Below are 13,539 nucleotides of genomic sequence, written 5' to 3' on the forward strand. Positions count from 1 at the left end.
TTTGAATAGGAGACATTGTAACAGATGTGCTTAACAACCTGGTTGTATCTTTTTAGCATTCATTTCCATCTCTTACATGTATGACTTTCTGCCCAAAAACTTACTGAGCAGAGAAATACATTCATTTTGTGTTCACGTCAAGATAGACATACTGGAAGCTTAATGTCTTAATGACTTTTCTTAGTGATGGGTGGGAAGTTGTAAATAAATACCTCAAATTTTCTTGAAGGTTCAGTTCTATTGCTGGTTCAGGGACCAGTCATTCATGTGACAGATGATAGGTAGAGAAAATGCTTTATTGACACAAACTGATATGGTAGATCACAAACGTTTTGAGAGCAAACGTTGTGTCTGCACAGTCACAAGAAAGCAATTTATATAGGGAAATATCAGACAGTCACAGTTTTTCAACTGGTGGGGTTGCAGGTGGGTGCCAGAAAGATTAATCCATTTATTTCCTAGTGGGTTCATTCCCTGAGGCATATTTCTTTGCATTTGCACATTTCCACAGATTTCTAGTTAAGTAGCCTCTTCCTAAGTGCAGCCTCTGACCAGAAGAGTTTTGCTAGTGTTAAATTGTGAAATCAACTCTTTCATTTCTCTATTTGGATCATGCAGTAGTTTACTACAAGGGTAATTGATTCAATCACTATTTCTTGATTACCTTCCCTTTCTGCTCTTCTGATTTCTTTTACCAGCAGTTTCTCCAGATCAACTTAAAAAGCAAATTTTTGATCTTGAATCTGTGGTTCATGTCAATGGTTGATGACATGGAGAAACCCAAACCAAAGTAGAAACCTTTACTTCAGCATAGTAATACACACTGTCCTCCCGTTGTTCATCGATTTGCTCTAGCGGGCCCAGTAACGTCTCCATTGGAGACTTTTGTTGTTACAGTGTTTGGCATATCGAATACATCACGGGTAGCTTGCCAGGCCCTGCCGTGCGGGCGAGATACTCTTGGTAGCTTGCCGGGCTCTCGGAGAGAGGCGGAGGAATAGAACTCGGGTTGGCCATGTTGGCTGCGTGCAAGGCAAACGCCCTACCGCTGTACTATCACTCCAGCCCTAAGCATAGTAATAATAAAAAATAAATTTTACTTAGCATTCATTGGATACCAGACTTCATTCTAAGTGCCTCATTGGAAAGTTACAGTTTACCTCCTCTTTTACACATGAGAGTGTTGGTTGAGTAATTTTCTCAAGATTAGAGCTAATAAATAACAGAGCTTTCACTTGAGTTTAGCTTGTCTCTAATTCTGTACCTTGGTCTGGTAAACAGAGAGAGGACAGGAAAAATGAATAAAAAAGAATCGGTATAATTAATGCAGAAAGACACTCATAGATTTTGGGGTGGGTGTAAGGAAAGTAGAGGAGTTGGTAAGGATGTCCTATTTTGGTTGGTTAAGTATATGGTCAAACTGTCAGCTTTGAGCTAAATTGGTGGAAGTGCTATGTTTCTTCCCTCATACCCTTTAGATATTAGGGCTGGGGAGATGGTTCAATAGACTGGATTGCATTGTTTTATATACAGGGGTCCCAGATTCATTCCCTTTGCAACTAATGGTTCCCTGAGCTCTACAGGGAGTGACCCCAGATACTGAGCTGAGAGTTGCCCTCCACCAAAACTCATACAAACAAAAACAAGTGTGCATTTGGTGAACATTGTTAAAGTTTCGTTTTCAGTTTCTCTGGATGTCTGTCTATTGCTGCCTTGGTTAGTTTGCACGCTACCCCTATTTTTGTGTGCCTGGCTATTGGACTACTCCCGAGGTGACCTTGCTGCAGCTCTGAGAGTCAGCTTGAGATAGTCTTCAGAAAGTTTTAAAATTGCTTGGCGGTTTCTACCCTCCGGCTCCACTCCCAATACTTCACCTCTGTACATCATTTAAAAAATGTTGCAAACAACTTTATTTTCATAGTACCCTCCCACTCCCCATGTGAACACCTCTGTTTTGTTTGCTTGCTTGGTTTGGGGCCATATTCCACTGTGGGCTGAGTTTGGGCTATTCCCAGTGGGCCAGAGGATCAGTGTGTACTGGGGAGCAAACTGGGCCTCCACTAGCAAATCATGCCCCTTTCTCCACTGTCCCAATCGCCCATTTGAAGACTTTCAAACAAGATCTAGTGACTAAAGAAAGCTATATAGAGGAAATCTGTTTGCATCTCTCCCTCAGATCAGCTTGAACTGCTAGTCTTTTTTCTTACTAATTACCAGCCTAGGTTAAATAAATAAAAAGTTTCCTACTTAGTAATCAGACTACTATTTTCCCCTAATTTATTCAATGGTGCTTGAACACAGTGATGAGAGTATCATTACATTAATTACACAGGAGAAATAAGTCTGGCTTCTTTAGAAACGCTTCAGTTTATATGTGATGTTTTCTAAATTGGTTGAATTTTTTTGTTTGTTATTTGTTTTTGGGCCATGCCCGGCTGTGCTCAGGGTTTGCTCCAGGTTCTGTGCTCAGGGATTGATCCTGGTAGCGCTCCAAGGAGCACCTGTGGTTTCAGGATTGAACCCGAGTCAGCCATGTACAAGGCAAGCACCTTCCCTATGGCTCTCAATTGGTTGATTTCTCAAAATCCTTGTTTTTGTTTAGTGACCTTGATAATTCATGAATTATTTTGCATTGTCTATATGCATGGTCTGCAAATATATACTTGTCCTTTCCAGTTATTGACTTTTTTTTTTCCATAGCGTACTCAGGCTTTGTTTACTAGAAGTAGCAGGATAGTAGCTTCATGTGGTGCTGGAATCAACCCTGCGCCTTCTGGCTTGCAAAATTTACACTGCAGCCCTTTGAACCACCCTTAGGGCCCCAAACATTGTGACTCTTCTTTAGCTTGATATATTTGGTTCTAGTGCAGTGTTAAATAGATGTGGTGGTATTCTTTCGCTATGCAGTGGAAATAATTGTTCATCATGGAGTATAATTAAATATAGTGTTACCTGTAGGATTTTTTTTTAATAAGAAAACTTAAAATTTTACATGATCAGAACTTTTAAGGTGGGGGCCAGAGCAATAGGACAGTGAGTAGGGTGCTTGCCTCGCACGCGGTCAATCTGGGCCCAATCCCCAGCATCCCATTTGGTCTCCCAAGCACTGCCAGGAGTAACCCCTGAGCATCACTGGGTATGAACCCCCTAGCCCCCCAATTTTTTAAGGTGAACTGTTAATGTGTTATAACTGGTCTATACTGGTTTTTCTCTTATCTGTCCGTGAGATATGAAAACTTTAAGCTTAGTTTTTAAGTAATTTTAAATGCTGTTAATTGAATATAATAATATCAACAAATAGCACTTTGGATTTTTTCAAGTAGTGTTTTTGTTTGCTTTTTGGATTTGGGCCCATACCTAGCTGTGCTCAGGGCTTAATCCTGGTTTTGTGCCCAGGAATCACTCCTGGTGGTGCTTGGGAAACCTATTTTCCTGGGGTATATGGAATTGAATTCGATTCAGTTTTGTGAAAGGCAAGAAGACCCTTGCCAAGTTTACGCATTGTTCTATCTTTTAGCTCCATAATTTTCATTTAATGCTGACTTTTCTTAATAATTCTCTACTTCTAAAACAAGTCAAATCAACAAAAAATACAGTGATATTATTTGTTTGAATTTGAATGAAGTTGATTCTTCAGCTGATTTATATTCAGAAGTTGTTAGGTTTCGATTCATTAAAACTATTTTAACTAAATGTGAAATGTACTTAGGAAAAAGAATTTTCAAAGGACACAAATTTATTTGAACTTGGAGAAAGCCCATTAAACAAAACAGCTGCAGGTAGTGATTTATTATTGTGAAAATTTAAGACTATGGTTAGTAGTCTAAGATTTACATATTTTGCTGTTTTCAATATTGAATTAGGATGAAACTTGGTCCTTTCTTATGTCTTGTTGAACTGCTACAGTCTTTAACAGGTGTCTCTCAGTTATGAAACAGTTGTGTAGCTCAGGTAACTGATTTTGTTCAAATAAACTTAAGTTATAATGGAAGGTTTTTTCCTGTACCATAAAGGAAAATAAATACTGCTTTTCAATAGCTTATTTATTCATTTGATAGGTTTTTTTTTGCATTTAGAAAACATTTTATATTTTGTATTTTTTCACTGATTTTTTTAATTAAAAGAATTCAGTGAATCACTGTGAGATACAGCTACAGATTTATAAACTTCCATGATTACATTTCAGTCATAGAATGTTCGCGTACCCATCCCTCCACCAGTGCCCATTGTCCACCACTAATTTCCCAGTATCCCTCCCGCCATCCCCCAACCACCCCCCACCTCTGTGGCAGGTGCATTCTCTTTCACTTTCTCCCTCCTTTTCAGTGTTATGGTTTGCAATACGGGTACTTGGTGGCCATCATGTTTGGTCCATAGTCTACTTTTAGCACACATCTCCTATCCTGAGTGAGCCCTTCAAATATCATTTACTTGGTGGTCCCTTCTCTCTCTCAGCAGCCTTTTACCCCAGCATGTGAGACCGGCTTCCAAGCCTTGGAACGACCCTCCTGGCCCTTATCTCTACTATCCTCGGGTATTAGTCTCCCATTATGTTACTTTATATTCCACGTCATTTGATAGTACTTAGCCGTCTATGATGTATCATTTGGGTTGGAGCAATAGCACCGTGGTAGGGCGTTTGCCTTGAGCGAAGCCAGCCTGGCCAAGCCGGGTTCGATTCCTTCGCCCCTCTCGGTGAGCCCAGCAAGCTACTGAGAGCATCTCACCTGCAGGGCAAAACCTGGCAACCTACCTGTGACGTATTCGATATGCTAAACACAGTAACAACAAGTCTCAAAATGGAGATGTTACTGGGCCCGCTCGAGCAAATCGATGAACAATGGGAGGACAGTGTAATGGTGATGTATCATTCACTCTGCAAGTGCTGAAAGTACCAAGATAAAATACACACTCTGTTGCTTCAATACTTATAGTTGAATAGATTTTCTACAAGAGTGTGTGTTCAAGTGTAGCATGTGATGCTATTAATTACTTTTTTTAGCATACTATTTGGAGAAATCTCATCCACATATATGGTTTCATTACCTCCTTTATACCCAAATCTTTATAAAATAGTTCCACAGACTCCTTAATGAAAAGCCTTCGCTTTGCTGTATCATCTATCATGGCCCTTGTCTTATTTTACCCTCTGGGTAGGACTTATTCCCTACCCTCTCTTTTAATTTTCTCTTTCTCTCCAAATTCTACTGAGTACTTCCTTTGCTTCAGGAACTTTTGGGAGGCAAATAAATAAATTCTATTTATTTAATAGAACAAGTAAGAAAGATGTGACCTCTGCAATCTTGGAATTTACTGCTTGATGAGGGAGTGTTAAATAATCTCATACATAATTATAATCGTGATTTACACAGTGGAAAACAAGTGTAAGATGAAACGAGAGGGAGCTCATAGGGCTGAGTTCATGCTTTGCATGCGGGAAGCTCCTTCTGTCATCAGCACCACATGGTGTCTGAGCCCATCTGGAAGCAGATCCAAGCCCTGTTCTAAGCAGTCTCGAACACAGAGCCTGAATACCCCAGCATGGCCACATATGTCCCCAAACCACCAGAAAGCAGAAATGAGTATGTATTTTAGGGAAAGTGACCAGTGTAATACATTCCTGTATGTGGCATTTTAACCAGGAGAACCTTAAAAGATGGTGTAGTGCTTAGCAGAAGCTGTGGGAGCAAATTCCAGATAGAGCAACAACCTTTGTGAAAATCCCTAACAATCTTTGCAGATTTAAACAACTCACAGAATGCCTTTGTGGCTGGAGTATGATGAACATGTATGGAGAGTGATAACGAGACAGGAGAAGCTGGCAAAGTTCAAATCTTGGTAGAGAATCTTTTAAATGGTTTCAGTGCTTTTGAACTTTATCTTAAGAAAATTGTAAAGATACTGAGCATTTTAAGTTTCCCATTAGTCTGTTTTAAAGTGTTGATCTGCATTCCTATGTGAAGAATGGATTGAAAACGAAAGAAGAATGAATTGAAGAATGGAATGTGAAAAATGAGTTATGAAAGTTGCAGTAGTCTCAGCCTATACTTCTTAACTGGGGGCTTGTTCCCAACTTCTCACTGAAATATCTGCAGGAGTGCACAGGTGGAAATTATACAGACCAGGGAACAAATATGTTGAATAGGAAGGAATCAAGGTCAGAAGGAGACCAGGTCAGGAAAAAGTTGAGAAATGCTGGTCTGGGCAAAGAGGTAACTTTGAATATTAGTAACATATTCTGTGAACAGATTCAACTATCTACAAGGTACATCTTGTAAATAAACAGTTCAGTGATTTTGTTACTTGGGGAATTGAGTCTGAGAAGTGTCAGAATTAATTTTTTCATAAACATGTTTATGTCTATATTCTTGATACTTTTGTATTTTTTGATACTTTTGTATTTTTAACTCAGTAGCTTTAAAGTTGAACCTAATTTTTTCCTTTTGCAAATTCTTTCCCTTGACTTTTGTTTTTGTGAATTACAGACATCCTTACATTCAACTGATAACGACTTGCAATTCCCCAACTTCAATTATGATTTCTGCTAAAATAGTTCCAAAGCTTTAGCAGTTGACTTCAGTAGTGACTGTTCTTCCACCCCCCTCTCTTTTTAGTCGTCCTCTCTGCTCCCTTCCCACATTTTTTTTTTGTCTTTTGTAACCTTTTGGTTGGTTGATTATTTGACTTTTGGGCCACATCTGGCTTTGCTTCAGGTCATAGTACTTCTGGCTCTCAGCACAGGGATCACTCCTGGCGGTGCTCAGGTGACCATGAGTCACCTGGATTTTACAGGTGTGTCCCATGCAAGAGAGCACCCTGCCATCTGCACTATGGCTCCAGCCCTTATAGCTGTTTGCCAGATTGGTAACTATGCTTTCTGCTCAAGTGCTTGAGCCACTTCAGGACAAGAAGTGTCTTTTTTACTATATCTCTTAGAGTGTACTTCACATTTTGTCAGAACAGACCAAAAAATATTAAAATTTTTTTTTCCTTCTCATGTTTCTTAAGTACAATTTTTATTCTTTATCATGTATACATTTTTTCTCTTGATAAAATTGTTTTTTTTTTTTCTCAGTCATTCAGTGTCTTTCTTTGCTTGAAGAGTAGTTTGGTCTTATAGCTGGCTATTGGACACATGAAAAGTATGTTTGAGAGGGAGTAAAAATGTATTTTCCTGGGAAGGGAAATACGCATATGCTGATATATTTTTAGCTTCCCCACTATTGAATAAAGTTTTAAAAACTTAATGCATTTTAAAATTTCATCAAAGTATTTCAGAATTCAATTTTTTATTACCATTTTTCACTTAATAAACAATTTCTTAGTTAATGTATTATTAGCACAAGTGCCACTTTATGTTAGTGGTATATACATCTGTTTCACAGACAGTTTATAAAAGAAGTATCAAGTGTTTATTTTAGAAATCCCCGTTTTTAATAGCTTTGTATCTTTTAATATGAATATTCATGATTCCGCTTTTTCAACATTTTTAGGAATAAGAAAATTCTAAATAAGAAGAAGTTGAAAAGAAAACAGAAGAGCAAATCAAAGGTGAAGACAAGAAGCAAGGTAAAATTAACAATCTCAAGGGAGTGAAAACTTTTTCTATACAGTAGTTTAAATTGCAAAGATTTGAGTGGCCTGAGTATAATTAGCAAACCGTTATATTTATTGTAATGTAATGTAATAATTTTTTTGCTAAGATATTTGTAGAAAGTCCCTTACTGTTTAGCTTATACTTAGTTTCATTATTACTTTTGTATGTTTCTTCATCAGTAATCTGGAAGTGCAAAAAATCATTATTTGTGTTAATCTTTTGTAAGTCCTATGTGGACACTTACCTTTTTTTCCCCTTCTTTCATGTACTTGAAACTTGATAAGATTGGCTTCTGATTTGAAAATTGGATTTAGGTTTATTATATGTCTGCACTGTCATGAATTAGGGTGAATCTTATGCGTCTGTTGTTCTGAGCTTGCTTTTGATCATTGGTGACTATGCAAAATAAAAGATAATATTAAAATGTTTGAATGAGGGGCACCTGGGGGATTGAACTATGCAAGAAAAACCTCACATCATCTCTTATTGTCTCATTGGCCTGCTATATCAATCTACTTTGATGGTCTATATCTAACAAATCTCAAAAATCTTTGGATTGAAAGCAACAGCAAATTAAATTGTAGTTCTGAAAGTCTAACGTCTCAAATGAATCTCACTGAACTGAAGCCAAGGTTGTCAGTAAGGTAGCTAAATAATCTTTTTGGAGGCTTTAGTAGAGAACTTGTTTACTTGCCTGTTCTAGCCTCTGGAACTGACTGCATTTCATTGGGCTGTGCAGGCTTCCATCTTTGAAGCCAGCAGTGATTAGTCCTTTCATGTTCCATCTCTCTGAAGGTTTTCTTCTCTGTCTATCCTGCCACACTCTTTCATATAAAAGGAGCTGTGTGCTCTCATTTAGCCAACTCTGATAATCCAGAATAATCTGGTCTCAAAATCCCTAATTTAATAAACAGCTGAGTCACTTACTTTGGAAAGTAACATATTCATAGGTTCCAGGGATTAAGAGGGAAGATGTGGAAGGGAGGGCATTATTCAGTTATCTATAATCCCTTCCTTTCCGGCATGAACATTTACTTGTTGCATCATAATTATTATTAAAAAAAACCCTCAAAATTAAATTGAATCTCACAGTTTCTCTTTCTCATCTGCTGCTTAAGTGAGTTAGACAAGACTTAGTTGATACTGGTCCATCCACCAACACTCTCCAGTGGACCTTTGTTACCTAGGCTGCCTTCTTTTTTTGATCAAGTAATTCTCCCAGTTTGTTATGTGACTGTTTTAGACCTTTAATACTCCTTTCAAATTCTGATAGATCTCACCTTCCAACCAGGATAAGGAAGACCCATTACATGGGAAGATTCTTCCTCATCCTCTTGCCAAACATGTTTATTTTAGGTCAAGTTCTTTAAAAGCAGGACCTGAGATAAGGATTCATTGAGTTTTGGAAAAATTCAGTCATAGTTCAGAAACTGAACCCCTAGAGTAGTTTCTTCATTCTCTGGTATTTTTTCTCTCCTCACAGTCCTAGATTTAAGGAACCTGTGGCATACTTTCTGACATTTTAGATTAGTTTTTGTTTTCTAGAATTTCACATCAATGTGATGAGTAATTTATATGCTTTGTGTGGCCTCTTTCCCTACCTATTGTGATTTGAGTGTGTCTGTTTTATTGCATATAAGTTTTGTGTCTCTTTTAATTTGCTGATTGGTTAAATGAATATGTCCTGATTTTTTCAACTCATTCACATGTCGATGGACAGTTTTTTGCTATTGCAAATAAAGCTGCAACAACATTTGCATACTATTCTTTGCGTGGATATTTGTTTTCATTTATTTGGTAAATTAATGAACACTATTTCAGTAGTATTCATAAGACTCAGCAGCAATTTGAGCCTGTAAAATTGTTCAAAGGTTGGAGTGCATGTTGGGCCCTGGCTTCAACTCCTGCATGTCTGGTCTCCTGAGCACTGCTGAGTGTGTTCCCCAAACCGCCAAAATACCCCCCAAAAATTTGTACTAATGGATAACATTTCTTATAAGAAATGGTGTACAGAGCAGGGAGTAGAAAAGTGTATTGGTAGTGTCTGGGGAGTTAGGATTTAGACTTTTTCACCTGTCCTTGTCTGAGCACACAGGACTTAGTTTCTTTCTGGAAGTGAACAACAGGAATATATGTATAACTTTTCCCACCCTGGGAATCCCTTTGAGTCTTAGGAGCCAAGTCTTTGATGGGGATTAGATGTCAAAGACATAACCTGTTATGAAACTCACCGTTGCAAGTGAAACTTAATTGCATGTCATCCATCTATGAGGTCTGTATAAAACAGTCAACTGAAAAGCAAGTGGGCAACATTTATTGCTCTATATTTATTGCACTAGATCACAGCTAGCAAAAAAGAAGTTAAAACTCTAAAAACTACATTCCAAGAATTGACTAGGGTTTAGTCATTGTTTTCTTAGAGTAATCTCAGGAATAAGTCGTAATCCTGTAGTTCTAGCTCTTGGGTTTAGATCTGTGATCCCCTTAATGTTAATTTTTATGTATGGTGTGAGATTAGGGCTTGGTAACCATTTATTTTCACATGTAATATTCAATTTGTCGTCATCATCAAATCTAGTATTTGTTAAAAAAGTAATTTCCTATTCTATTTTTATGGCACCCACACACAACTTCACTTGTCCATCTCTGTTCTCCATCTCTGTAATTTAATCATATTAAGAATTTGGTGTAAATGGAATGGTATAGTATGCAAACATTTGGGATTTGTGTGTGTGTGTGTGTTTGGGGATGGTGGGGGTGGTGGTGATACAGGGAATTAGCTTGTTCTTTTCATCCCCATATAGAGTAATTCTCTTGAGACTCCCAAGTTATATGTACTGCTGAATAAGAATTTCTTTCAGGTTATGGTTATATCAGTTTATTTAATCATTTGCTTATTAAGGACATCAGAGTTACTCATATAATTTTTAAATGGAGGCCACTCTACAGTAATCTGAGGGCAGGATTATTCCTGATGATGTTGGGCCTGGTGCTGCCCCATGAGGGATACAGTAAGAGTACTCAGTGCCGGTGCAGACTGTGAGAACTCTGGGTTTTGTGCCAACTAGGCATGTGTTCTACCCTTTGAATTCTTTCCACTGTTTCTTAGTTTATGGTTATGTTAAATAAAGCTACCATGATCATTTATGTACTCTTCCTTTAGTTGAGCATAAGTTTGTTTTCTGATATAAATGCCTGAGAGTGCAGTTGATGGTTTCTATTTTGTAAGTATGCATTTAATTTTGTAAGGAACCATCTTAAGACTTTCCACAATGATTATATCATTTTATATTCTCAGCATGTGTGAGATTTTATTGTTTTCATGATTTTCTATTCTAGGAGGTTTGATAGGTATATATCATTTTGTTTTAATTTTCCCTAATAGCAAATGACAGTGAGTTTTTTTTTTCATATGTTTGTTTGCCTTCTGAATGTCTTCAGTGACATTTTGGCTCCTGTTCTATGCCCATTTTATACTTGAATTTTTCATTTGTTATTAACTGTTTAGTTTTAAGTATTATTCATATATTTACATGTTGAATTTTTGTTCTCTGAAATGAGAATTGGTGATAATGGGAAGCAGTATGACATTGAAATTTATGTTTCGTATTTCAGTCTGAAAATTTGGAGAATGCAGTTATTGTACCAGATATCAAACTACATAGCAATCCTTCTGCTTTCAATATCTATTGCAATGTGCGACATTGTGTTCTGGAGTGGCAGAAAAAGGAAACGTCACTGGCAGCTGCATCTAAGAACTCAGTGCAGAGTGGAGAATCAGATAGTGATGAAGAAGAAGAATCCAAAGAGCCCCCCATCAAGCTTCCAAAGGTAAGTCAGGGTTATACAGTTGCATAACCTAAGAGTTTTAGCCATAGTACATATATTGGTATTAATAATTGACTTGATTTTATGAAATTAGTATTATTTTATAGAATAGGGTAAAGAAATTTTTTTTTTTTTAAAAGAATAGCTTTAGAAAAGAACTAGGAGCCTCTTTAGTAGGTTACCGTTTTGGTAAGGTGTAGTACTTCATTGCTATTGGGATTATGTATAAACAAAGTAGCCAGAAATGTCATTTGTGAAGAATATTCTTTGCATAATGAAAAATCATGATTGGCAGTAACAGAGTAAGCAATTTTAAAGAATGTTAGAATATAGATCGTAGTCTTGAGAAAAGAGCCTCACATTTTGTACTTAGATCTTTGACTTCACAGTTGTTTCTTGTAAGTACAAAAACAGATGGAAATCTTAGACAGTATGTTTTAGCCTCCACGTTGGTGGTATAGTGGTTAGCATAGCTGCCTTTCAGTATGTTTTAGTTTTCCACTACTGAAAAGAGACTCTATGGGAAATTTTCACTGAGTACAGCAGTTTAAGCATTAAAACTTTGTATGAGCATTACTGTTATTTTAGTTTCAATTAGGTCAGCTAAGGTTTTAGATAATTTCTCTAAAGATAATCCCTCTAGTTATTTTTACCTTTCTGTCATATGTGTATTCTTTAGAAACCTTACAAATGCTAATTAGAGATGCAACTAATTTGATCCTTGCTTGGAAAATATATTTTTGAATTGCAATGTTTTTTAGTACACAGTTGAGAGAGGAATAAACATTGTCTGCTTATTAGGTGCTGAGCCCTGGGATTCAAGATGTTAAGTTAGTTAAGATGCAGTTTTTTTTTTTGTTGTTGTTCATAAAAACACCACAGTTTAGTTGAGAAACAGAAGCAAAAATAGTTATACTAGTATATAATGAGTGCTTATAAAGGAGGTCTGGCCTGAGAAAGAAATATATACAAGACTCATTTACTCTGTTAGATTATAAATTCTTAGAGGACAGGGTCTGGCATAATTATATCTTCATGGCTATTATTGTAGGGCTGGAGTGATAGCACAGCAGGTAGGGCATTTTTCTTGCAAGCAGCCAACATGGCTGACCCAAGTTCGGTTCCTCCACCCCTCTCAGAGAGCCCGGCAAGCTGCCGAGAGTATCTCGCCCTCACGGCAAAGCCTGGCAAGCTTCCCGTGATCTATTTGATATGCCAAACACAGTAACAACAAGTCTCAAAATGGAGACGTTACTGGGCCCGCTTGAGCAAAATCAATGAACAACGGGAGGACAGTGGACAGACAGTGTACACAGTAAGTGCTAAAGGACTGGAGAAATCGATAGTACAGGAGATAAATTGCTTTCCTTGTTTGTAGCTGAACCCAATTTGATCCAACACTACCAGGAGTGATCTCTGAACACAGAGCCAGGCGTAAGCCCACAGCACCACTGTTTATGATCCAAGCCCCTCCTCTCTTCCAAATTAAAAAGAAAAGTACAGAAGTGCTATTTATGTAATACATGAATTAAATCAGTCTCAACAGAGGGGCTGATTTGCTACTGTTATATTCAATACAGTTCATTTTTTGTTGCTTTTTTACTTCATTTTGATTTAACTTGTTGCATTGTTTCTCTTAATTCAACACCTCTGGTAATCAAAATGTTGACATTTTGAGACTGAGAAATGGAATTTGATTGTATGTTGTAGTCTCTTCCCTGAAGGTATCTTCTTATACTATTTTATACTAATGCTTTTTCCATCTGCAGTGACCTTTATGTATGCTTCACTAAATTCTGAGTTAGAGTTTTCTTGATGCTGGTGAGGAATAAGATAATCAAAGTAAAAGTAGTAATAAGGTTTTTGGCTAAACAGGTTTTAAAACTTTTCATCATAAATCTTCCATGATTAGGAATACATCTATAAATCTTAATGTTTTCGTTGTACCACTGTATGAAAGGCTAAGGTTAAAAGCTTTTTATAAAATATTTTCACTGTATACACTGTATTGACTTTTCTGGTTGTAAGTGATAATTAACATGATTATGAAAGAATAGATTTCTTCCTTGAGTATTACTAAGGGAACTTTTTAATTCATACAACATTTTTTTTCT

General features: G+C 37.1%; 1 protein-coding gene across 1 annotated transcript in view; it reads left to right on the top strand.

Moving 5' to 3' along the window:
• MYCBP2 (MYC binding protein 2) overlaps positions 1-13,539 on the top strand; it is a 225,675-nt gene that overhangs the window by 14,849 nt on the left and 197,287 nt on the right. The window contains exons 2-3 of the mRNA XM_056109890.1: positions 7,494-7,569; positions 11,213-11,428. Coding sequence (XP_055965865.1) covers positions 7,494-7,569; positions 11,213-11,428 — 292 coding nt within the window. The remainder of the gene's footprint in view (positions 1-7,493; positions 7,570-11,212; positions 11,429-13,539) is intronic.

The sequence above is a fragment of the Sorex fumeus genome, unplaced genomic scaffold, assembly GCF_029834395.1.
Source record: "Sorex fumeus unplaced genomic scaffold, SorFum_2.1 ptg000008l, whole genome shotgun sequence".
NCBI classification, from domain to species: Eukaryota; Metazoa; Chordata; class Mammalia; order Eulipotyphla; family Soricidae; genus Sorex; species Sorex fumeus.